Source organism: Phocoena phocoena, chromosome 1 (assembly GCF_963924675.1).
Source record: "Phocoena phocoena chromosome 1, mPhoPho1.1, whole genome shotgun sequence".
NCBI classification, from domain to species: Eukaryota; Metazoa; Chordata; class Mammalia; order Artiodactyla; family Phocoenidae; genus Phocoena; species Phocoena phocoena.
The window spans coordinates 60,668,289-60,695,620 of NC_089219.1; the positions used below are offsets into that span (position 1 = coordinate 60,668,289).

General features: G+C 36.0%; 1 protein-coding gene across 2 annotated transcripts in view; it reads left to right on the forward strand.

Moving 5' to 3' along the window:
• LRRC7 (leucine rich repeat containing 7) overlaps positions 1–27,332 on the forward strand; it is a 391,693-nt gene that overhangs the window by 336,781 nt on the left and 27,580 nt on the right. For both annotated transcript variants that reach the window (XM_065892761.1, XM_065892769.1), the window contains 2 exons: positions 2,824–3,045; positions 24,275–24,367. In XM_065892761.1, the coding sequence (XP_065748833.1) occupies positions 2,824–3,045; positions 24,275–24,367 (315 nt within the window). The remainder of the gene's footprint in view (positions 1–2,823; positions 3,046–24,274; positions 24,368–27,332) is intronic.

Below are 27,332 nucleotides of genomic sequence, written 5' to 3' on the forward strand. Positions count from 1 at the left end.
CTGATTGCCAGACAGCCTTGATTCAAATCCCAGTCCGGCCAGTTTACCAGTTGTGCAAATTACTGGGGAAAGTTACTTAACCTCTCCAAGCCTTAGTTTCCTCCTCAGTAAAATTAAGTAATAGTAATTAATAATAATTATCCCTTAATGCTATTGTAAGGATTAAAGGAGGCAATATGTATAAGGTAAGTTTTAGTACATTATCTATCACCTAGTATTTGAATAGTAGCCATTGTTTCTTAAGTGCCAGTTACTGTGCCGGTTATTAAAGATGGTAAGTAAGATGTGGTGCTTGCCCTCAAAGAGTTTCAAATCAAAGCATAATTAAAGTTTAAACTGTCCCATCAGAAGGAAAAAATAAACCATAAAAATAAGTCTAAAGGCTATTATAGTTCTATAATATCTATGTTTTTTTTACCCTTAGATAGACCATTACCAGAATATTCTAATCAAATTATTATTAAGCAGTCATATTGACTTTCTAATGGATTATGCATTGTGGGACTAGAGCTATGTTCTGGAGCTCTCTAAGTTTTTCTGGGTATACAACTTCTTTGCTTGTCTGTCACTTTCAATTAAACAACCAGTCTTCCTCTTTCCCATTGGCTCAAGGACTAACTGAAGACCCATGAGAATTATACCAGTGGATGTGAGAAGCAGATATAAATGTAAAATCAATTGCTTGTTCAGTAGCCAGGCCAGTCAGCCTTAGTCCACCTACACCCCCAGTTCCTCTAGCTCCAGGAAATCGTTTTCTCTAACTAAATAATTCATCAGGCCAGTGACTTCATTCAGAGTACAGCAGCCCCAAATGTGATACTGGGTTTATCATGGCTTTCCTTGCCTACCAAACAAGAGAACATGAAATTCCAAGGAGGTAGGAGAGAATTGAATTTGCAACAAGGAAAAACTCGACCAGAAGGGTGTTCAGTCTTCTAGAATGGCTGAGAAAGTTGTGACATCTTTCATTTAGATTTCTGAGAAGGAAATAGATACATTAGAGAAATACACATTTGCCCTTTATGAGGTTATCTTAGTTGTGTTTATGATGTCGTAATTTTCTGATCCCTGGTTGCATTAGACAGTATTAGATTGATAATTGTTTTGTTATTGTGCTGTTATAGCCTGAAACTTTTTTTTGCATCTTTTCTTCCAGTTTCTCATGACTGAAATATCTTTACTGTTTTTGAATGTAAAAAGTTGTACATGATAAGACAATCAGTTGGATATCTAAAATATAATCAAATGATTTTTTCTTTCCCTTGCATATTGCTAAATAATAATTTTGAATATTTTATTCACTGAAATTACCTCTTGTTTGGAATCAAACAACATGCCTTCCCTCTCCAAATGATTTTGCATGATCACTGTCATCTCCTATGTCTCTTATGTTGCTCTTCTTTAAGAACTTTAAAATAATTAAAATTCATCTTTTCCTTGAATACTTGTTTAATAATTTTTCCTTTATACCTCCAATCTGACTTTTTCATAGTAATTAAAAATCTTGATTAGTCAGGAAAATTCACAAACTTTCCTGACTAATGAATTCTAAGGTGAAATTTACTTTTAAATTCCAAATTGCCTACCTTTAAAAGGTCAAAAGAAAGACAATGGATTCAGGAAGTAATTCCTCAGATCCTTCCCTAATAATGGGTGAAGTACCAAGCGCAGCATTAAAACGTAGGTTTAAAAGTATTAAAGATAAGCATGTAACACTTCCCATGTTAGACCTCCATGTTAAACCATACTTAATTTTAAAAGGCACGTTCTAGGGGACTTCCCTGGCAGTCCAGTGGTTAGGACTCTGCCCTTCCATTGCAGGGGGCACAGGTTTGATCCCTGGTCGGGGAATTAAGAGCCCCACAAGCTGCGAGGCATGGCTAAATAAATAAATAAATGGCATGTTCTAGGTTATCAGCTCACAAACAGAACTGCTTGCTTGACAGAAAAGATATCAGGTAGAATGACTCAAGGAGCCCGTGCTAGAATGAAGGTAAGAAAATCGGAATGAACGAGAAACAGGATTAGGCACCAGTCATTTAAAGATGGGAGACCAAAGTAAGCATGCCCTTTCTCCTCTAGCAACCACCCTTAAGGGCTGATAAATGATCATTGTTGTTTTAAATGAGGTACTGATGAGTCTCTCTGAAAGCTCATGTGAAGATGATCTGCATGCAGAGTTCACTTTAAAGACCTTTCCATATCTAGTGCCTCTACAGGCTACAGATATTCGCAGGAATTTATCACATGATTAATTTTTAATGGAACCTAAAGATTGCAAAAACCATACTCTTGATTTAATATTGCAGAAAATTAATAAATATTGATTATACTCACCTGAACAAGCTTCCTGTACATGTGTGTGGCATAAAGGCAAATATGCAATTCAATTCTTTTGCTGCAGAATTAGAAAGTAGTTTATATAATTCTCTCCCTGATGTTTCATATATTACATCTCTCTCCCTGCTATTATTCTAAATGAAATGCCAGATAGAACTCCACTTTATTTTTTAAGTTGTGACTTCTTTTTCTTCTTGAGATTTTCCAAACTGAACTTTGTTTCCTTAAAATGGGGGCTAAAATAAGCTTTGGCAAGCCATCAGATGACAAGTGTATTTAACATGACCTTGCTCTGATATTAGCATTTTCACAAACCACAGCAGGCAGACCCTTACTGTTTTTTCATTATGCTTCCTAGCCATGGCTGAAAGCCCAAATGATGCCACTTTACTTACTGGAGAGGTATTCTGTACTTTTTTTTTTTCTACTTTAATTACATCCTTTCAACACCACAAATCTTCTGACAGATTATCTTCTCCACAGGCAGGCAGCCACATCCAGACTTTGATGGGGTCCCAGAGCCTTCAACATCGTAGCCGGGAGCAGCAGCCATATGAGGGAAACATAAACAAAGTGACCATCCAGCAGTTTCAGTCACCATTGCCTATTCAGATCCCCTCTTCACAGGCCACCCGGGGACCTCAGCCTGGACGGTGCTTAATTCAAACTAAAGGGCAAAGGAGTATGGATGGCTATCCAGAGCAGGTGAGTAGAGCTTTTATAATTGATAAATTTTCAGGAAATATTTGGGGAAAGTCCCATAAATCCGTGGTTTGCCTTCCCTCATTAATGTAGTTTGGGACACATTAATGCTGTCACCGTGTTAAATGGAGTAGAGCACTCTTTTTAGGGATTTTATCATTATTTTCATTGGTTAAGAACTACAACATATAGTAATTGATGGTTGGTAAAATGCCCATTTCACATAAAGAAAAATTGATGAATTGGAATAGTTTTTTCTGGTTTATCCTGCACCTCCTTCTGCCCACTCCCAACTCCAATTTAGCTCTGCAGCACAGCTTTTGAATGTTACAAAGAGCTTCAATGGATTAGGTATATTTACCAAGGCCTTTGGTGAAATTGACAGTGTAAGAACTAAACTGTATATTCCCCTCGATTTGTGGAAACATTTTTTTAAAGTTTTATCTTCTGATTTTTGAGTAATACAGAGATAAAGCTTTGCTATGAACAGAATGATAAAGAGCAGTTAGGAAGGAAACATTTATGAAATGCTCCAAAAGCTATTGATAAGTGCCATGTAGTAAAAAAAAATTGCTGCTCCTCTGACCTATTTAAATTAGGATCTGGTTTTCCATTGTAGACTCTGCTTTTCTTTCTTAAGGCCAGAACACTGAATAAGATCTCATCTGTTGAGTCATATTAAGGTTAGAAAGTAAGACATCAAGATATTAATACTCTCAGAAAATTAATTTCTCTTATTAATTAGTAAGAGAAATTAATTAAATTTAATTTAATTTAAATTAATTTCTCTTATTTCATTCTTCAGATAATTAGGCAAAGCTCCCACTGACTTCTCTAACCCCTTAATATGGTTTATAAAGATTTCACTTTATTATTGCTTATTCAAAGCTTCACGTATCACCGTCCTTATTTTCTAAACATATCAGACAAGATTATCTTCATTCTCCAGTTTTTTCCTTTATGCTGTTGAGTCATTTATTATTTGGATCCCAGCTGCTCCTGACATCTCCCAAGTTTCTTAATACCCTTCTTGAAGCTGAGAAAGGTTTTTTTTTTTTTTGGCGGTACACGGACCTCTCACTGTTGTGGCCTCTCCCGCTGCGGAGCACAGGCTCCAGACGCGCAGGCTCAGCGGCCATGGCTCACGGGCCCAGCCGCTCCGTGGCATGTGGGATCTTCCCGGACCGGGGCATGAACCCGTGTCCCCTGCATCAGCAGGCGGACTCTCAACCACTGCACCACCAGGGAAGCCCTGAGACAGGGTTTTTTAAGATAATCTTCCTATCCTGCCTTGATCTAGGCCAAATGTTGGATTTAAGGTTAAATAAATCAGACAGGTGTCTTTAATCAGGTAATGAGATGAGGTTTTAATCCTCCAGAGATTTTAAAAAAGTTAATAAAGTTTTAAATTATGCTTTACCACAGGCATCTTAGGTTAAAAATTGTTCATATATCCTCTCCCCCACAAATATCATAACTTCAATCCAGTTCTCTGATTTAATGATTCCTGTTAACAGGAATAATTAATAAGTTATTACAAAATTTTTTTCTCCCAGAATCAGCACATTTAAAATCCACTGAGATCAATGCCCTCTGTTTCCCCTACTTTGAATAGTAGGGTTAGTATTAGCATACAGTTATTCTGAACACTCTAAAGGCCTTTTTTACATTATTTCTCAAAAAATACATAAATTATATAGCTTGACTTAATGAGAGGATTACTAAGTTTTAGTTTACATGCTTATCAAACTTAAAATACCATGATTCTTTCAAAGAATGTATTTATAGTCATTGGAAGTGTTTTGATTTGTAACTCTTAACAGCATCAGGTGTCTTTCAAACTGAGAGATAAAAACTTAAACATTCAATGGTTATATTAAGGAAAGTACTTAAGTGTAATTCCTTTTGAATTCCTGGTTTTTTCTGCCTTGGTTTCAGGCTGAAATGGTTTGGAATGCTGAGATGAAAACTTTGGAGTGACCACGAGAAAACCTAAAGAGCATTTAAACCAATAGTACTAGTCCCCAGACTATGCTCCCCCCTCCCCTGAGTTATAAATCTGGAGACAGTTTCTCAAAACCTTTTTCATGATACAGTGTAATATTTATCCACTACCAGTGGCATGCTGGAGCATACTCATCCTGGCTCATTACTGTGTGCATATCTTCCAAACTCTACCTTCAGCGACACCACACTGATAGGTTGAAATTGTGGGGATAATTACACCAGGAAAATGAGCAAACACTACAAACCAGGGCCCTCCCCTTCCCCAGCCAGCTCTTAAACATTTTCCAGCACACCACAACTACTACACTGTTTTCTTTCATCTCTTTTTCTTTTTCTAACCTCTCCACTTCTTTGTTTAGCTCTGCAGCATTCAGGAAAGAGAATACTAGGAATAGGTCTCAGAATTTGGAGTTCGAGTTTCATGTTAACTTTTATTAAAATGTGTGAATCTGGACAATTCATTAACTCTCTCCTGAGGTTCTGTTTTTCTCCTTATAAAATGAGAACATTACCACCCACCAACAATATTCAAAAAGGTTTTGAGAGAGTCAAATGATACAATTCTACATGCACACAAAGTAAGCCTGGCACTGAGAGTAAAGAAATAGGAAACAGAAGAAATAGAAATACAAGACTTTTAAGAATTAAAATACTGGAGGGCACTTAATATCAGTCCAACCTCCCTAGTCTATAGATAGAAGACAAACAGACAGAAAGAGGCTGAAGGAGGTTACGTAATTCACTCTCATAATAAAAATATTTTTTGTATTTTTTACCTTCCTAACTCATTTTTCTTTTGAAAACTCAGACCTCTCTAATATGTGTGTGTGCCCTTTAAAGCAAGACTTTTTCCATATTTAACAAGAAAAAAAAGGAGGAAAATATTTAAAACATTTAAGAACTGTATAGTTTCACATAAAAATTATAGAGTAGTGATTGAAGTGTAAAGACCAAGGAGGTAACTGAAAGTTCTAATATGGGTTTCAGGCATATAAATCAAGTTACTCTATTTTCATAAGGCATTTCTAGTGGTGCATTAAAAGGGCCATTAAGAGAAAACAGAGTTTTCTTAAATGATTACTACAAAAAACAATGTTAAATTTGGTCAAGTAAAATATGGAAAAAATCTAAGTCATTCATAATTTTTAAGTGCAAGAAGACATCATAAACATAGTACAGAAGGGTAAGCTGGGATGAAGTGAGAGAGTAGCATTGATATATATACACTACCAAATGTAAAACAGATAGCTAGTGAGAAGCAGCCGCATAACAGGTAGATCAGCTCTGTGCTTTGTGACCACCTAAATGGGTGGGATAGGGAGGGTGGGAGGGAGCGCAATAGGGAGGGGATATGGGGACATATGTATACGTACAGCTGATTCACTTTGTTATACATCAGAAACTAACACAACATTGTAAAGCAATTATACTCCAATAAAGATGTTAAAAAAATAAGTAAATAAAAAATAAACATAGTACAAATAAACATACTGTGTGCAGCATGATAAAGCACAATAATTTCTACTAAAGCTTGGAGATTTTACTTTTAAAATGTAATCACTTTTTGGAATGCTACAGGTGAAAAACAACCGATTACAACGAATCTACATTTTTTTAATTCAGGGAAGAGAAGTCTGAATGAAAGTAGGAAAAGAAAAGACAACAGTTGCCATACATTGAGTGCCGACTATGCTATTTATACTATATATAGTGTATTTACGCTATAAATACCATGTATCTTACACACAGGCCTAGCTTCATGGTGTGTGAACTGTGCAGCTGCACAAAGTCCTGCCCTTGGAAGTGCCCCACACTTGGTTTAATGCTCTGCTGTCACCAGCTTGTAATTCTTAAAAATCATTCAACAAAGAGCCTCACATTTTCATTTTGCATCAGGCCCCACTAATTACATAGCTGGTCCTGCTTACACACGCTATTTCATTTAGTCCTCACAATAATCTTATTTCCTTTTTATAAATGAAGAAACTAAGGCACAGAGAAAATAAGTAACTTGTAAGAGGTATAATTGGTCAAGCTACTTGTGAGAGGTATAATTGGTCAAGCTGGAATTTTAATCCAGGTCTATCTAGCCCAGAACCCAAGTTCTGTGTACCAGTCTTACCATTAAATTAACCACATGATCCAGACTCTTGCTGTGGCCTCAGTGTCCGTTTCTGTCAAATAATATTAGTTAAACGTGTTTCAGCTACAATTCAGAGTTATAGAACTGCCTTCTACAGATGGTATGTTGACTGGAACTCACATGAACACTTCCAATTCTTTGAAAAGCAAAAATACTCAACAAATGGAAAGTTTTATTATTAGAAAAAGTATACCTCTGTATCTCTTAATGTGACCTAAAGAACTAATGAATTTCTAATCTGATTAAAATAAGTTCCATATAGCAATGAACATACATAAGAAATGCTACCACTAATGAAGTTGAATGAATTTAAATGAATGTCATATTTTACCTAACCAGCACACTTAGCCTTTTTTAGCCATAAAGAAGTACTTAGTAAACTTTGATGTTCCACCTGAATGATGAAACCATCTCAACTTTCAAACTACCCATCACAATAAAACAAGGCAAAATATCTAAGAATTCTAATTTAATACACTTACTTTTACATATCTATTTTTCATAGACGTTAAGTATCATCTGTTTTCTACTCTAGGATTAAATGGCATAAAATATATGGAAGTGATTTTTAAACCATAATGTGCGACCCAGATTCAAGGTATTAATTTCCATAGACTAGAAATCTGATGTGTAATAATGGATATTCTTTTTAACAAATTATCTACAACAAAATCATGTGCATGTCACTTGAAGTTCATTATCAGGGAATTTTACTTAGAAAAGGGATTATAATGCATAAACCATTTTGATTATTGATGAACATAACAGAGAACAATAGAGTTGTACTAAACAGTGAGCTGAAGAAAGCCAGAAGGTAAGATTTGAATCCTTCCCATTCCACATGAAAACTCTTAGCCATCATATCCATTCTCTTAGCTCTTCCCTTTGTTTCCCAGTCCAAATGACTATTCAGCTTATCCTCCCCTTCACAATAAAATAATACTTTATATCAGATGTTCTCAACCTCAGCTGTACATTAGAATCTGCTCAGCTTTTTTTTTTTAATTGAAGTAGAGTTGATTAACAATATCATATTAGTTTTAGGTATACAGCATAGTGATTCAGTATTTTTGCAGAGTATATTTCATTATAAGTTACTACAAGATAATGGCTATAATTCCCTGTGCTATACAATATATCATTGTTGTTTATTTTATACATAATGGTTTGTATCTGTTAAACCCATATCCCTAATTTGTCCCTCCCCGAACCCTTTCCCTTTGGTAACCACAAGGCTGTTTTCTATGTCTATGAGTCTGTTTCTGTGGTGCATATATTCACTTGTACTATTTTTTAGATTCCACTTATAAGTGATATCATATAGTATTTGTCTTTCTCTGTCTGACTTATTTCATTTAGCATAATACCCTCCAAGTTCATCCATGTTGTTGCAAATGGCAAAATTTCATCCTTTTTTATGGCTGAGTAATATTCTATTGTGTATATATACTATGTCTTCTTTATCCATTTGTCTATTTATGGGCACTTGGGTTATTTCCATGTCTTGGATATTGTAAACAGTGCTTCTATGAACATTGGGGTGCATATATCTTTTCAAATTAGTGTTTTCATCTTTTCTGGATATATACCCAGGAGTCAAATTACTGGATCATATGGTAGTTCTATTTTAGTTTTTTGAGGAAATTCCATGATGCCCGATGGAGGCTGCTTAGGAACTTTGAAAAATACTCATGCCCTGGCCTCATTCCCAAAGAAACTGATTTCATTAGCCTGGATGTGAGCTGGGTAATGGGAATTTTTGAAACTCCCCAGGTGATTCTATTGTGTAGCCAAGGCTGAGAACTGATATCAAGATATTCTATAACTCAGCAATTTGCCAGCTGAATAACATAGTGTTATTAACACTATTTAGAAGTATACACAAGTCATCCATAACTTGTTGAATAGTTTTTATAGAAACTAACATAAACTTGGTTTTTCTGTTTTGCAAATGTATAATCCAAGGCAAAGCATATCTGTATATGTGGAACATATAGACCCCAAAGCAGAATTAGGAAGGAAAAACATCAGCATGATGCTTCAAATGTCTCAAAATCCTTTCATATATTAACTGATTTAATCTAACCAATAATGTTGTGGTGGATAGAGCAGTTCCTGTTTTACTGACTAAAACTCTAAGATTCAGAGAAGTCGAGCTAGAATTAGAATCCAATTTCATGAGTCTACCACATAATGCTACAGCCTGCTGCACTATAGCCAAACATAGAGGTCAAGAGTAAGCCCACACTGGAAGAATAAAAATAGAAAAGTGCACCCTCAAGTCCATGTCTGCCCCAGACAAGAGGACATACCCGCTAATGAACCTAACATATCAGGAGGGCCAGAGCTCCATAGTTGTTTCCTGCCAGTTCCTGTGAGTATACATTTGAACTAAAGTTTGTGCCTAAAAGAGAACTTGTAGCATTACATTAGAATTACATTAGAATAAGCCTTGTGAGTTATACAAAGCAGCTCACACCCATCATATTCAAGGGGAAATAAAAACAAAGCTCTGAAACCCTCCTTGAAGGAGATGCTATAGTGTACCCTGGAAGAAATCATTTTGATACTTAATAATATGTGGAGTACATGAAGCTTGTGGCTAAGACATGATTTCAGACATCTCTTTAGATGCTCTGATCAGTTGCCTGAAGGGCTCACAAGGGTTCCAGGTGAGGCTTCATCTAACCTCACCTCATCCAGGTGAGGTTCCAGGTGAGGTTCACTCGGAACCAAGTGAAGAAAAATACATTATCCTGAGTGTTTGATATAAGAAGAAAAACTTGGAAATATTTGGGTTTTTTAATTATGAATTTTAAAATTAAAAGGCAATAATTTAATAAAGATGGTTAGAAAATAGATATTAAGATGGTTTTAATGTATATTATTTACTCAAATGATTTCAGGGGCATCCCATACCTCATCCTGCTCTACTTAAATTACTGCTATTTATGCATATTTTCCCCATAGAATTTTATTCTCCAGTAACCAAAGTAATACTGCAACTCTAAATTCATACACAAATAATGTCTAACTCAACACCACAAATTCTACAAATTGACTTTATGAATTATGTTTAGTCAAATAGTAGGATTCAGTAAACACTACAGTAGGAATCAGAAGGCCTCTTTCAGTGTTGCACTAAATATATGTATGGTCTTCTTGATTTCCTCAAGTTTAAAATGAAGGAAATGAAGTGAATAACCTTTAAAATGCATTTACAGACTAAAGAACATTTGAGTTTCTACTTTCTAGATACATACAGAGTTGGCTATTTTTTTCTGAAAGATCTAGAAAATGCTACTCAAAGGATTTTATTCATCAACCTATTAGTATGTTTCTTCAAAAGATTTAATTAGCACTTTTAGTTGGACTTGCATCTCTGATACACAACAGAAAAAGATATGAAAATAGAAGGATCAAAAAAATATTTTTTAATATTAACATTTATATATTTTTATAATTATTACCTTTTTTAGTCTATGACACAGGTTCGTTAGAAATTTTGGGAATGCAGAGAAGCTTTATGTAGATTTTATATGGCTGTGCAATACACATAGTGTAAATCACAACAAAAGTTATAATACCTTATCATTGCATAGCACTCTTTATTGTACAAGCACTGTTATATAATAACCTATAAGACCAGGAACTAAAAGTGAAAGTAGCAGCAAATTTAATTTCCAGTTTAATTTCAGTACCATGAAGCATTCTCTCTACTTCTGTCAAGTCCCATAATCAAATCTCCGTCATCTCATTTGATCCCTCAGCAAGTGGCTTGACTGAACTCTTTCTTTAAATTTTCTTCACTTGGCTATCACTATTCTACCACTTTCCCTCTTTCCACACTAGCCATTCTTTCCTGATTTCTTTATTGGCTCCTTTTCTGTTCCTGACCTTTAAATGATAGAGTGATCCAGTGCTCAAACCTTGACCCCCTTCCCCCTTCTCTTTTGTATCCATACTCACACCTGTATGATTTCATTCACTTCCAGGATGGATGAGTCCAAGATTTATATATCTCCAGCTCTGGCCTCTCCCCTGTACTCCAGATGTTTATATTCAATTACCCACTTGTTGATATCTCAACCTGGATGGCCAATGAATTTCTTAAACTTAGCATAGTCAAAAGAAACTCTTGTTTCCTGGCCCTGCCCCTACCAAACCTGCTTCTCTTCTAGATTTCCCCATTTCAGTTAATTGCTCTTCTCTTTATCTTGTTGCTATGGCCAAAGATCCTTGACTCCCCTTTCTCACAGCCCACGTACAGCCCACGTACAAGACACAGCAATTCCATTAAAATATATTCTGAATTCACCACTTTTCATCACCTGCACTGCTACCACCTTATCAGCCATCACCTCACTCCTATCTACTTCAGTAGCTCCCTAATTGTTTTCTCTTTTGCCGGTTGCTTCTCTCCAGTCTCTTTTCCACTGCCAGAGTGATCTCTTTAAAACATGAATCAGATCATGTCAGTCTTCTGCTTAAAAATCCCTAGTGGCTTGAAAACTTCTGAACCCTTATAAATCCTCACTATGGCATGAAGTCCCTACAGACCTGGACCCTGCCTCCTCTCCTTCTACTCTCTCCTTAGCCATTTTCTCTTTCGTCATGCTGATCATGTTTTTGTTGCCGATTTTAACAGCCTTATTGATATAGTTTACACACGGTAAAGTTCACCTGTTTAAAGTGAACAATTCAATGGTTTTTAGTATATTTATACAGTTGTACCACCATCACCATAATCTAATTTTTAAACATTTTCATAATTCCAAAAAGAAACCTTGTACCCATTAGCGGTCATCTTCCATACTCCCTGCCCTCTATTCTGCCCCCAGCCCTAGACAATCATTCATCTACATTGTATCTCTATACATTTGTCTATTCTGGACATTTCATATAAATGAGATCATATGACATATGAAGTTTTTTGTGACTGGCTAATTTTAATTAGCATAATGTGCTTAGTGTGGCACATATCAGTAATTCATTTCTTTTTACTGACAAATAATATTCCATTATATGGCAATACCATATATTGCTTATGCATTCATCAGGTGATAGACATTTGTGTTCTTTCCACTTTTTGAACATTCATGTACAAATTTGTGTGTGAAGGTACATTTTTATTGTGCTTGGGTAGTTACCTAGGAATGAACTTGCTGGGTTATATGGTAATTATGTTTGTCAATTTTAAGGAGCTTCTAAACTCTTTTCTAAAGCGTCTGCCACATTTTACTCCCACCAGCAATGTGAGTGTTCTAATTTCTCCACATCCTCACCAATATTTATTATTGTCTTTCTTTTTTATTATAGCCATCTTGTGAAGTATTGATAGTATCTCATTGTGGGTTTTTTGGGGATTTTTGGGGTTTTTTTTTGCGGTACGCAGGCTTCTCACTGTTGTGGCCTCTCCCATTACGGAACACAGGCTCTGGACGCGCAGGCTCAGCGGCCATGGCCCACAGGCCCAGCCGCTCCGCGGCATGTGGGATCTTCCCGGACCGGGGCACGAACCCGTGTCCCCTGCATCGGCAGGCGGACTCTCAACCACTGCACCACCAGGGAAGCCCCTCTCATTGTGTTTTTAATCTACATTTCTCTAATAACTAATGATGTTGAGTAGCTTTTCGTGTGTTTATTAGTCATTCATATATCTTCTTTGGATAAATGTCTATTAAAATTCTTTGCCCATTTTTTAATTAGGTTATTTGAACTGTAACTGTCGTTCATATATTCCAGATACGAAATATTTTCTCCCATTCTGTGGGTTGTCTTTTCACTTTCTTGATGGTCTCTTTAAGGCACCAAAGTTTTTAATTTTGATAAAGTCAGTCATTTCCTTTATAACATTTGGTTTCATATCTAAAAAATCATTGCTTAACTCAAGATGATGGAGATTTACTTGTATTTTCTTCCTAAAGGTTTATAGTTTTAGCTCTTGCACTTCAGTCCCTGATTTATTTTGCATTAATTTTTGTGCATGGTATGAGGTACAGGTAAAAATCATTATTTTTCATGTAGATATCCAGTTGTCCCTATACCATTTGTTTAAAAAATTATTCTTTCCTCATTGAATTATCTTAGACCTTTTGTTGCAAATCAAATGACCACAAATGTTAGGGTTTATATCTTGATTCTCCGTCTGTTTCATTGATCTATATGTCTGTCCATATGCCGTCTTATTGTCCTTTGACTTTACAAAGATCCATCTGTCTTCAGGGCATTTAAAATTGCTGTTCTCCCTGCCTGGAATAGTTTTCCCATTTTTCTTATTGTCTGTTGCTTGATCCTTTATCTCATTCACATTTCTGCTCAAATGTCACATCCTCAGAGAGGCCTTTCTTAGCTACTCCAACTAAAATAGCTCCTCACTCCTGTTCCATCAAACTGTACTTACTTTCCTGCTTTATTTTTTTGCACAGCTCATATCACTATCTGAAATTACTTCCTGTTCACATGTTTACTATCTGTCTCCCCCATTAGAATGTAAGTTCCATGAGGGAAAGGATTTTTTGTCTGTCTGATAAGGTGCCTAGCACTTAGTAGAAAATCAATAAATATTTGTGGCATAAAGGCATGAATCATGATTTCTACAACCATTTTCATTTTCAAAGTTACAGCAGTTTTTCCAAGCAGTTAACAATATAATTGGAGCACTTCTTTGAATAACTGGCATATCTTCGAAAAACTCATCACATGTTTTAAGAAAGAGTCATCATATACTTTTGACAGTGAATAATTGAGAGTATCTTTTGTCACACATGCATATTACCGATTTATTTATTCAACCAAAAGTTATTTGAGTGCTAACTATGTGCCAGCCACTGTTCTAGATAGTCAATGACGAGATAACATAATAGACATTCAGAGGTGATTCAGATGTCCTACTTGATTAAAACTCCATGCAGAATGTGGATGTCTCTTCACCAGACCTTCTCTATGTTAATACTCTCAGGGTTCAAACCTGGAAATGGCCTCAGAGGTGAAACATTTTTAGGTACAAGGTCCTTTCTTGATGCTTCAGCAATTAACAGTCCTTAAATTGATCAAAAATTTACCTTGAATTTCTTACAGTACAGAATATTTGAAATTCTGCTCACTTCATTTCCCAAAAGAATTTTCTAACAAGTGTATAATTTGTTTTCTTTTTAAAATAAAAGATAAATCAATTCTTTTATATCTACACATAAGCAAGTTACTTCTCAATTTTTTTTAGTCAACTATGCCTCTTGATTATGAGTGACTCAACCTAATAAGACTTAAGCCAATGGAGAATGTTTAAACTCATATCAGCTGGAACTCCAGAGATGGAGGAAGCTTCAGATAAGGCTTAATGCTAGGCTCAGAGGAAATCATGACTTCTCTCTCTGTGGGCTGGTTCCTGTGCCAAAAAGGCTTTCCCCTCATGATAGAAAGATAGCTCAAGAGCTTCAGACTCTCTCAGACGTAAAACAAGCAAGAAAGAGCAAGATTCTCTTTCCTGAAAATCCTAATAGCCAGCTCATTACTCCTAGTTGATCAAGTGACCTGCTCATCCTATAATAAATCATATTTTTAGGGGATCCAGTGCTTTGTTTTAGGTCTAGATAACATGATTCACTGAAAGCATACAGGCTGAGAATAAAGAAGTGGGTGGTTTACAAAGAGAATTTGAGGTTATAACTGCCAGACAAAGAATGAATGGATCTTGAGCAGCAAAAACAGCAGGTATCCACTAAAAGCTTCATAATACATACTGCTAGGATGTATTATGTATGTATTAGTATGTATTATTCATAATACATACTGCTAGGATGTATTATGTACATACTGCTAGGATGTAAAATAGAAAAAGCTGATTTTCATTGAATAAGCTATTTATTAGCCTCCTAGATCTGACCTTTTTCTAGAACACTGCATTTCCTCTTTGCTAAACCCTTTTAGTTTCAGACTGTTTCTTGGCTGTGAGGCATTCCCTCCTCTTACATTTTATGGCCCCTTTGGGCCTTAGCAGACAGGTGGAACTCCTTCTATGTGAGATGAATACTCTGTCTGACATGCTTTATGGAATATAGCAGTCCCAACACAACCTATTAACCATACCATAGCATGCCCAAGGGGAGCCTAGCTTCAGATCAGAATTTGTGGTTGTTTGTCATATTTATAAAACTGCAGTGTCATCTTTATTATTTCTATTATTAACAAATATATTGAAGCATTTCTTCAGATACTTGGCACATATGAAATTTGTTTTCCTAAGATTTTTTAGTGCCTTCCAGATTGACAATAATATAAAATAGATATAGTCACTACCTTGAAAGGGAATGACTAGAAAGTACCCTCAGCAATTTACTTTGTAAATAAAATCTGTTGCATATGTTTCCTTTCAGTTTTTATAGTGGCCTGGAGAAAGCCCAAAGTGTATACCTTCCACATATTATGTTATACAATATAAAATTTTCACATTAGAAAGATATAGCCCAAATTTTAAATAATTTAATTGGAAATGCACAGATATATGGGAAAAGCAAAAGTAAAATGTTTAAATAGTATTAGTTCCTTTCTTCTCATTTTCTAATTAACCACTAATAACAAAAAAAGGACTACAAGGTGAACTCGTGTGATGAATAAAGCTAAAGTATTCCTTCGAGCTAATCAAGCTATTATATGTTCAGATCCACAGACTGTGAGCCATATAAATACAAAGCTATTAGAAACTGTAGTTTCTACCACCCTATGATAACTAGTTTTAACAAATCTAGATCAATTAAAGGAAAAGTTGTAATTAAACCAATCTTTAAAATAAAAATATAGGAGAGTGTTTATGGTAATTGCAGTTACTCATCATTTAGAAACTGTTCATTAATGAGTCTATCATAAAAATCACATTAGTGGATAGTTTTTGGTCCTTGTGTTGCAAGTGAACTATGTAATAAACATTATGTTTACTATTAAAGAATATGACTGAATTAAGGATAGTCCTATTAAATGGTCAAACCTAATTGATCCAGCTCCCATCGACTCACAATATATGCTAATTAAGTCAGAAATAGGACTCAAGTTTGCCTTGAACTATCTAAGAGGTAAGTATTGAAGGTACCTTAAAAATAAAGATGTAGAGAACATTTGGGGCATTTGCATTTTCCCATAAGCAAATTAATAGGCTAAGCAATGTTGCTGGGGAAAACATTGAGCTACTTAAAAAAACAAATGTTTCCAATCATCTTTAAGAACATTTCCAATATATATTTATATAAATACAAAATATATTCTAATGTATTTCTTTAGACTTTTTTCTTAACTCTTTGTTGATAATCTTTTGCCTGCTAATCTCTGGTAATACTTGGTTCGCCCTAGTTCCAATACTCATTCTTTACTTAAAAGTTATAAAAGTTGTTTTTTCCCCTTTGTGTAACCAAAGTGCATGCTACCTCTGGTGTGCCAAGTCTTTCAGTTATCTGGGGTCACCCCGTCCCACTTCACATGGAAAACTAGCATTTTCCCCACAGCCCACACATTCACATCCCCAGCTCAGGATCATCAAGAATTCCTAGGTTTATTATAGTTTCTCTAAGTCATTCCTGACACTGATTTCCCTTCTGCTGAATTTTTGATCTACGTTCCTTGTATCAGTTCTTTTTTTGTTGTTGTTTTTTTTTTTTTTTTTTGCCACGCCATGTGGCATCCAGGATCCTAGTTCCCCAACCAAGGATCAAACCTGTGCCCCCTGCAGTGGAAGCACAGAGTCCCAACCACTGGACCACCAGGGAAGTCCCTGTATCAATTCTTATAATTGCTGTTATCTTTACTCCAACCTTACCCCAAGGTGGACCTACTCCTAATGCCATCATTTCCCAACAGTACTGCAAAGCATAAGGCTCTGACGTTTAACAGATTTCATTGATGATTTGGGGTTTGGGGAGGTAATAGAGCACAGAATACTGGAATATTAGCCTTCACAGTCCTAAATATTTATTGACTCTTCCCTGTCACAATTTCTCCATATTTTTGACCTCTCTCTTTCTCACAGTGTTTTCCTCTTTCCTCTAACACTTGTAACTGCCTCTTGAGGAGCTGCTGCCAAAACCCAAAACTCTTTTCACTGAGTATTTCTTTCTTCTTTTGTTTCACCTTCACTCTAACTGTGGATAAAACTTCTCCCCTTTCTCAAACTATTGGACTAGCCAAGAAGTTCATTTGGGTTTTTCTGTTAAGATCTTACAGAAAAACCAAATGAACTTTTTGGCCAACCCAATAAAACGCCTGCTATGTCTAAACAATAGAATTATCTACCGAGAAGATGAAATATTCTACTCTCCTAGAAAGCAGTAACAACTGATTTAAATTAAATAGCCATCAGGGGACCTTCAAGATGTCAGAGGAGTAAGAGGTGGAGATCACCCTCCTTCCCACAAACACATCAAAAATACATCTACATGTGGAACAACTCCTACAGAATACCTACTGACCACTGGCAGAAGACCTCAGACTTCCCAAAAGGCAAGAAAATCCCCATTTACCTAGCCATGTGGCTGACAGGGTCTTGGTGCTCTGGCCAGATGTCAGGCCTGAGCCTCTAAGATGGGAGAGCCAAGTTCAGGACATTGGACCACCAGAGACCTCCCAGCCCCATGTAATATCAATCGGCAAGAGCACTCCCAGAGATCTCTGTCTCAACGCTAAGACCCAGCTCCACCCAATGGCCAGCAAGCTCCAGTGCTGGATGCCCCATGCCAAACAACTGGCAAGACAGGAACACAACCCCACCCATTAGCAGAAAAGTCTGCCTAAAATGATACTAAGTTCACAGACACCCCAAAACTCACCACCAAATGCAGCCCTACCCACGAGAAAGACATGATCCAGCCCCACCCACCTGAACACAGGCACCAGTCCCCTCCACCAGGAATCCTACACAAGTCACTGAACCAAACCTCACCCACTGGGGGCAGACACCAAAAACAATGGGAATTACGAACTTGCAGCTTGCAAAAAGGAGACCCCAAACACAGTAAGTTAAGCAAAATGAGAAGACAGAGAAACATGCAGCAGATGAAGGAACAAGGTAAAACCCCACCAGACCAAACAAATGAAGAGGAAATAGTCTACCTGAAAAAAAATCAGAGTAATGATAGTAAAGATGATACAAAGTCTTGGAAATAGAATGAAGAAAATACAAGAAATGATTAAGAAGGACCTAGAAGAACTAAAGAGCCAACAAACAATGATGAACAACAAAATAAATGAAATTAAAAACTCTCTAGAAGGAATCAATAGCAGAATAACTGAAGCAGAAGAAAGGATAAGTGACCTGGAAGAAAAAATAGTGGAAATAACTACCATAAATGCACCAACATTCAAATTATAGAGGTCCCAGAAGAAGAAGAGGAAAAGAAAGTTTCTGAGAAAATATTTGAGGAGATTATAGTTGAAAACTTCCCTAACATCGGAAAGGAAATAGTAAAGTCCAGGAAGCGCAGAGTCCCATACAGGATAAATCCAAGGAGAAACACACCAAGACACATTAATCAAACTACAAAAAATTAAATACAAAGAAAAAATTTTAAAAGCAGCAAGGGAAAAGCAACAAATAACATACAAGGAAATCCCCGTAAGGTTAACAGCTGATCTTTCAGCAGAAACTCTGCAAACCAGAAGGGAGTGGCAGGACATATTTAAAGTGATGAAAGGGAAAAACCTACAACCAAGATTACTCTCATTCAGATTCAAGAGAGAAATTAAAAGCTTTACAGACAAGCATAAGTTAAGAGAATTCAGCACCACCAAACCAGCTTTACAACAAATGCTAAAGGAGCTTCTCTAGGCAGGAAACACAAGAGAAGGAAAAGACCTACAATAACAAACCCAAAACAATTAAGAAAATGATAATAGGAACATACATATTGATAATTACCTTAAATGTAAATGGATTAAATGCTCCAACCAAAAAACATAGACTGGCTGAATGGATACAAAAACAAGACCCATATATATGCTGTGTACAAGAGACCCACTTCAGACCTAGGGACACACACAGACTGAAAATGAAGGGATAGGGATGGAAAAAATATTCCATGAAAATAGAAATCAAAAGACAGCTGGAGTAGCAATTCTCATATCAGAAAAAATAGACTTTAAAATAAAGACTATTACAAGAGACAAAGAACTATACTACATAATGATCAAGGGATCAATCCAGGAAGAAGATATAACAATTGTAAACACGCACCCAACATAGGAGCATCTCAATACATAAGTCAAATGCTAACAGCCATAAAAGGGGAAATCAACAGTAACACAATCATAGTAGGGGACTTTAACACCCCACTTTCACCAATGGACAGATCATCCAAAATGAAAATAAATAAGGAAACACAAGCTTTAAATGACAAGATGGACTTAATTGACAAGATGGACTTAATTGATATTTATAGGGCATTCCATCCAAAAACAACTGAATACACTTTCATCTCAAGTGCTCATGGAACATTCTCCAGGATAGATAATGTCTTGGGTCACAAATCAAGCCTTGGTAAATTTACCAAAATTGAAATCGTATAAAGTATCTTTTCTGACCATAATGCTATGGAGACTAGATACTAATTATAGGAAAAAAAAAACTAAAAAATACAAACACTAATATGCTACTAAATAACCAATAAATCACTGAAGAAATCAAAGAGGAAATCAAAAAATACCTAAAAAAAAATGACAATGAAAACACGACTACCCAAAACCTATGGGATGCAGCAGAAGCAGTTCTAAGAGGGAAGTTTATAGCAATACATTCCTACCTGAAGAAACAAAAATCATCTCAAATAAACAACCTAACTTACATCTAAAGCAATTAGAGAAAGAAGAACAAAAAAACCCCAATATTAGCAGAAGGAAAGAAATCATAAAGATCAGGTCAGAAATATATGAAAAAGAAAAGAAGGAAATGATAACAAAGATCAATAAAACTAATTGCTGGTTCTTTGAGAAGGTAAAGAAGATTGATGAACCATTAGCCAGACTCATCAAGAAAAAAGTAAGAAGACTCAAATCAACAGAACTAGAAATAAAAGTGGAGAAGTAACAAGTGGCACTGCAGAAATACAAAGAATCATGAGAGATTACTACAAGCAACTCTATGCCAATACAATGGACAACCTGGAAGAAATGGACAAATTCTTAGAAAAAAACAACCTTCCAAGACTGAACCAGGAGAAATAGAAAATACAAACAGACCAATCACAAGCACTGAAATTAAAACTGTGATTAAAAATCTTCCAACAAACAAAACCCCAGGAACAGATGGCTTCACAGGCAAATTCTATCATTTAGAGAAGAGCTAACACCTATCCTTCTCAAACTCTTCCAAAATACTAGCAGAGGGAGGAACACCTTCAAACTCATTCTACAAGGCCACTGTCACCCTGATGCCAAAACCAAACAAATATGTCATAAAAAAAGAAAACTATATAGGCTTCCCTGGTGGCGCAGTTGTTGAGAGTCCGCCTGCCGATGCAGGGGACATGGGTTCGTGCCCCGGTCTAGGAAGATCCCACATGCTGTGGAGTGGCTGGGCCCATGAGCCATGGCCACTGAGCCTGTGCGTCCGGAGGCTGTGCTCTGCAACGGGAGAGGCCACAGCGATGAGAGGCCTGCGTACCGCAAAAAAAAAAAAAAGAAAACTACAGACCAATATCTCTGATGAACATAGATGCAAAACTCCTCAACAAAATACTAGCAAACAGAATCCAACAGCACATTAGAAGGATCATACACTATGATCAATGGGGTTTATCCCAGGAATGCAAGGATTCTTCAATATATGCAAATCAATCAATGTGATACACCATATTAACAAACTGAAGGATAAAAGCCATAGAATAATCTCAACAGATACAGAGAAAGCTTTCGACAAAATTCAACACCTATTTATGATAAAAGCTCTCCAGAAAGTAGGCATAGAGGGAAATTACCTGAACATAATAAAGGCCATATATGACAAACCCATAGTCAACATCTTTCTCAATGGTGAAAAACTGAAACCATTTCCTCTAAGATCAGGAACAAGACAAGGTTGCCCACTCTCACCACTATTATTCAACATAGTTTCAGAGGTTTTAGCCATGGCAATCAGAGAAGAAGAAATAAAAGGAATCCAAATCAGAAGAGAAGAAGTAAAGCTGTCACTATTTGCAGAAGATATGATACTATACATAGAGAATCCTAAAGATGCTACCAGAAAGCTACAGAGTTAATCAATGAATTTGGTAAAGTAGCAGGATACAAAGTTAATGCACAGAAATCTCTTACATTTGGGCTTCTCTTGTGGTACAGTGGTTAAGAATCTGCCTACCAATGCACAGGACACAGATTCGAGCCCTGGCCCAGGAATTCCCACATGCCATGGAGCAAATAAGCCTGTGTGCCACAACTACTGAGCTTGAGCTCTAGGGCCCGCAAGCCACAACTACTGAGCCCATGTGCCACAGATATTGAAGCCTGTGTGCCTAGAGCCCGTGCTGCACAACAAGAGCAGCCATGACAATGAGAAGCCTGCACACCGCAAAAAAGAGTAGCCTTGCTCACCACAACTAGAAAAAGCCCACACACAGCAACAAAGACCCAACACAGCCAAAAATTTTAAAATAAATTAAAAAATTTATATTTAAAAAAAAAACTCTTGCATTCCTCTACACTAATGATGAAAAATCTGAAAGAGAAACTAAGGAAACACTCCCATTTACCACTGCAACAAAAAGAATAAAATACCTAGGAGTAAACCTACCTAAGGAGGCAAAAGACCTGTATGCAGAAAACTATAAGACACTGATGAAAGAAATTAAAGATGATACAAACAGATGGAGAGATATACCATGTTCTTGGATTGGAAGAATCAATATTGTGAAAATGACTATACTACCCAAAGCAATCTACAGGTTCAATGCAATCCCTATCAAACTACCAATGGCATTTTTCACAGAACTAGAGCAAAAAAATTCACAATTTGTTTGGAAACAAAAAAGACCTCGAATAGCTGAAGCAATCTTGGGAAAGAAAAATGGAGCTGGAGGAATCAGACTCCCAGACCTCAGACTATACTGCAAAGCTACAGTAATCAAGACACTATGGCACTGGCACAAAAACAGAAATATAGATCAGTGGAATAGGATAGAAAGCCCAGAGGTAAACCCACACACATATGGTCACCTTGTCTTTGATAAAGGAGGCAAGAATATACAGTGGAGAAAAGACAGCCTCTTTAATAAGTGGTGCTGGGAAAACTGGGCAGCTACATGTAAAAGAATGAAATTAGAACACTTCCTAACACTATGCGCAAAAATAAACTCAAAATGGATTAAACACCTAAATGTAAGGCCAGACACTATCAAACTCTTAAAGGAAAACAAAGGCGGAACACTCTATGACATAAATCACATCAAGATCCTTTTTGACCCACCTTCTAGAGAAATGGAAATAAAAACAAAAATAAACAATGGGACCTAATGAAACTTCAGAGCTTTAGCACAGCAAAGGAAACCATAAACATGACCAAAAGACAACCCTCAGAATGGGAGAAAATATTTGCAAATGAAGCAACTGACAAAGGATTACTCTCCAAAATTTACAAGCAGCTCATGCAGCTCAATTTCAAAAAAACAAACAACCCAATCCAAAAATGAACAGAAGACCTAAATCGACATTTCTCCAAAGAAGATATACAGATTGCCAACAAACACATGAACGGAGGCTCAACATCATTAATCATTAGAGAAATGCAAATCAAAACTATAATGAGGTATCACCTCACACCAGTCATAATGGCCATCATCAAAAAATCTACAAACAATAAATGCTGGAGAGGGTGTGGAGAAAAGGGAACCCTCTTGCACTATTGGTGGGAATGTAAATCAATACAGCCACTATGGACAACAGTATGGAGGTTCCTTACAAAACTAAAATTAGAACTACCATATGACCCAGCAATCCCACTACTGGGCATATACCCAGAGAAAACCATATGTACCACAATGTTCATTGCAGCACTATTTACAATAGCCAGGACATGGAAGAAACCTAAGTGTCCATCAACAGATGAATGGATAAAGAAGATGTGGCACATATATTCAACGGAATATTACTCAGCCATAAAAATAAACGAAATTGAGTTATTTGTAGTGAGGTGGATGGACCTAGAGTCTGTCATACAGAGTGAAGTAAGTCAGGAAGAGAAAAACAAATACCGTATGCTAACACATACATATGGAATCTAAAAAAAAAAAAAAAAAAATTGGTTCTGACGAACCTAGGGGCAGGACAGGAGTAAAGATGCAGACATAGACAATAGACACAAGGAGGACACAAGGAGCGGGAAGGGTAAGTTGGAGCGAAGTGAGAGAGTAGCATTGACATATATACACTACCATATGTAAAATAGTTAGCTAATGGGAAGCTAGCTAATGGGAAGCAGCTGCATAGCACAAGGAGATCAGCTCAGTGCTTTGTGACCCACTAGAGGGGTGGGCTAGGGAGAGTGGGAGGGAGACGGAAGAGGGAGGGGTTATGGGGATATATGTATACATATAGCTGATTCACTTTGTTATACAGCAGAAACTAACACAACATTGTAAAGCAATTATACTCCAATAAAGATGTGTAAATAATTAATCAACTAATTAATCAAATAGCCATCTTTTCCCTCACTCTACATTTACAAATTTTCTTTCACTTATTCATACAGTCCTTTCTAATTAGTCAGACTATATGTACGTTTAAAGTAGATAATTAAAATAATGTACAATCTTTTTTTTTAAGGGGTTTTCTAAGTTTTAAAAACTGCTAATCAAAATTTAGTCCTGCACAGGTAACGAATAAATATTTACTCATGTCTGCTTGTTCAGGTAATTTTGTTAGTTCCAATTATAACTGATGCTTATAGAAACACTATTTTGTCAGAGATTATACTGTCTTTTATATACCAAGTTAACATAGGCTAACCCTGAGAACTTAAGTGAAATGTGATTATTTTCTATTGCGATACAGTTATTTGAAGATATTTAGCTTTTATATGTATTTGATTACCTTTTTATATCTTTTTTTGCATAGTTTTGTGTGAGAATAGAAAAGAATCCTGGCCTTGGATTTAGTATCAGTGGTGGAATTAGTGGACAAGGAAATCCATTTAAACCTTCTGACAAGGTAAGAACTGAATTTCTTATTCGCAATTTTAACTAGAAAAACACTATATTCTACTGCAGCAAAAAAACTTTTTTCAATTTTTTGGTTTTACTGTGCTTTAATAAGCTGGCTAACTATGAAGCCAATTAGAAACTTTTTCAGCAAAGGGAAAAAGGAATTCACTATAGTGCTTGACAAATCCTATGAATGAGAAAAAATAAATTTAAGCATTCTCTTTGAATAGGAAGTGGCTTGTTTTTGCTTTTTGTTTTGTTCACAGTTGTATATATTTGTAAAGGAAGCTATATAGGCAATTTCTAACAAGCTTTTTCCAAAATTTTATTTGTGGATCACTGATTTGGGAAAAAGTTTTCTCATAGTAACAGAATGAATAAATAATGATTCAACGCCAGGGCCAGCTGATTGCCATCTCTTTAATCCATCATGTTCGTAAAGTATTTCACTAATAGAATTGTAGAACTGAAAGACCATGGGAAACAAATATTCTGTGAGAAAATCAGTGTTAGCCATGGCAGAGGAATCAGGTCCTCCTCTTATGCTCACCTCTGTCTGTCAAATCATGGGTAATGGTTCACCACCACCCCCAACTCTAACCTCAAATGTTGCTGAATATCCACCATGCTGCATATGTTCACATCTGGCCTGTCTGATCCCATTATGGACCACTTGACTTTTTTAAGCAAAAAAATGTACCCTGAGCTATGTAACCTGCCTTCTGCCATCAGGGTTTAATACTCTCAGCTTTTAAACAATTAGTGATTATAATTTGATGATCATTGAAACTGTCTGCTTTTGACCTCATCAAATTTAATTGCATTAAGTGACATCATAAAACTTTGGGATGATGAAGAAAGACAGAAATTAGATATGAATAAAACCTCCTCAGGCTCTCGACTTAACCTTTGAGTCACAAAGTGGTGCGGATCCTTTCAATTTACCACTATTGTAAAAATCACCCACACATCAGTTTCTGATTAAAGACTTATTTCTGAAAAAATTTGGATGCCTCTACTTTGGAGATTTCCATAGCCTTTAATCCCTTATTTTCCTCTACTTCTTCCCAGTGTTTTTGTTTCCTACCATTAGTTATGCCTTCTTCCTTTCCTTTCTGAAGAAGAAGAAAGAAAGAGGTTGGACTATTTGGATGGAAAGGAGTAAAAAGGAATCCCCAGTGGCCATAGATAAGAATTTCTTTGGTTAACTGATTGGAGCAGGTATTCATATATAAGGGATGTATATGAAGCAATCCTATATAATTAGGGAAATTCCAGTTAGCAATGTCTGTGTATAAGTAACTTCTACATTTCCTTTTTGAAATGATGTTGAGGATAATCATTGATTTAGTAGAATTTAAATATTCATGGCTTAGTAGTACCAAGTGTTTACTGAATTTTAATAAATTATTAATATATCTTAAGACAAAAAGCATGAAAAGTCAAAATTATCAGAAACATATGATGGTATTTTTAAAAGCCTCAAATTATTGTCTTATTCATCTTGACCCCTCTTTTTGTCTCTGGTTTTACATCTCTTCCATAAGTTCTTTCAATGAAAAGATAACAAACTTATCATTCATAAGATAGTTGAAATTCAAAAGACATGTTTTCCTCTCCTATCTCACCAGCAGATATATCTTTTCACTATATTTTTGGAAGGCACAGGGTAATAGATATTTTTCAATTAAAGATGCACAAGTTGCTAAATAGTCAAGATGTCTGAATGCTGTTACTTTTCTGCTTTTATTTTCAACTGAAGGGGATAGCAGGTGTGAGGCTTTCAAATCATTGCCTGTAATTCTTCCACTGTGATGAAATATGAACACTTTATAACTATTCATTTAATTTTTCATTGTAACATTTTGATGACTCTAGTGAGACTGAACTATTTCTATGATCTTATAATTTCTCTTTTGGTTAAATGTAACAGATATAGAGCTTGAATTATATAATCTATCCATTGAAAGATTTCCCTCAAAAGCACTTTTCTTTGCCTGATTACTTTCTAAAACACTTAAAATCTGAAAAGTGAATCTCTATTACAGCAAAATTGATCAGAGTAATTAAAAGTTCCAAATCTACAGAAGACTCAGACTGCTCTTAATTTATTGACCACACCAAACATATGGTAGATACTTAGTTAAAAGTGTTGAGGTGATCTAAAGACATTGGCTCTGACAATTTCTATAAGAATTTAATCCACTCACAAGGAAAGGGATTAATCTCGAGGAAATTCAGTTGCATTTTTTTATCCCCAGTGCCCCATTCTTGTAGAGGTTGCATAAAATTTAGAGTGGAATCCAGTGCCTATATCAACCTAAAAATATCAAACAGTAAGAAAATGAAAATGAACTTTAAAAATACTCTTCTCTCCAATATTGAAGGACAATTTTATTATAAATTGGCTAATTTACAGCTGTGAGGAGGGGTGAGGAGAACCAAAATAAACAGATGTTTTCATTCAACCTGGGTCAGAGGTTGATGCTTTCTTTATAAGGAGTTCTAGTCATGCAAAAGCTTAAACTTTAATATGATACATATCCCCTTCCAATAAACAAGTCATGGGTTAGAAGCAGTCTTTCAAGCATACTATGTTATTTTACCTACTGTTCATTATTGTTTAAGTGTTTTGTAATGACACTCAAAATTCTAAGTATCCAAGATATCTGAATGTCTTAGAGTCATTGAAGACTTTCTGTACTAAAATAACCAGTAGATTTGTTCCATTCTCTTCATTATGATTGCTAGGAGCCACTGTTTCAGCCAAATGCCAAGGACTAAAGTGAAATAGCATCCAAACTGATTACCTGGTTTACAGCCAGATAGGAAAAGCATGAAGCAGTCATCCCCAAGGGCTGAGAGTATGAAACTGGGACAAAAGTGCGTTGTGTTGTTCAGTCTGGCAGAAGTTCCAATTTAGGTTCTGCGGTAGTGTGAGACTATTGCAGAAAAACTCTTGGTACAGCCCA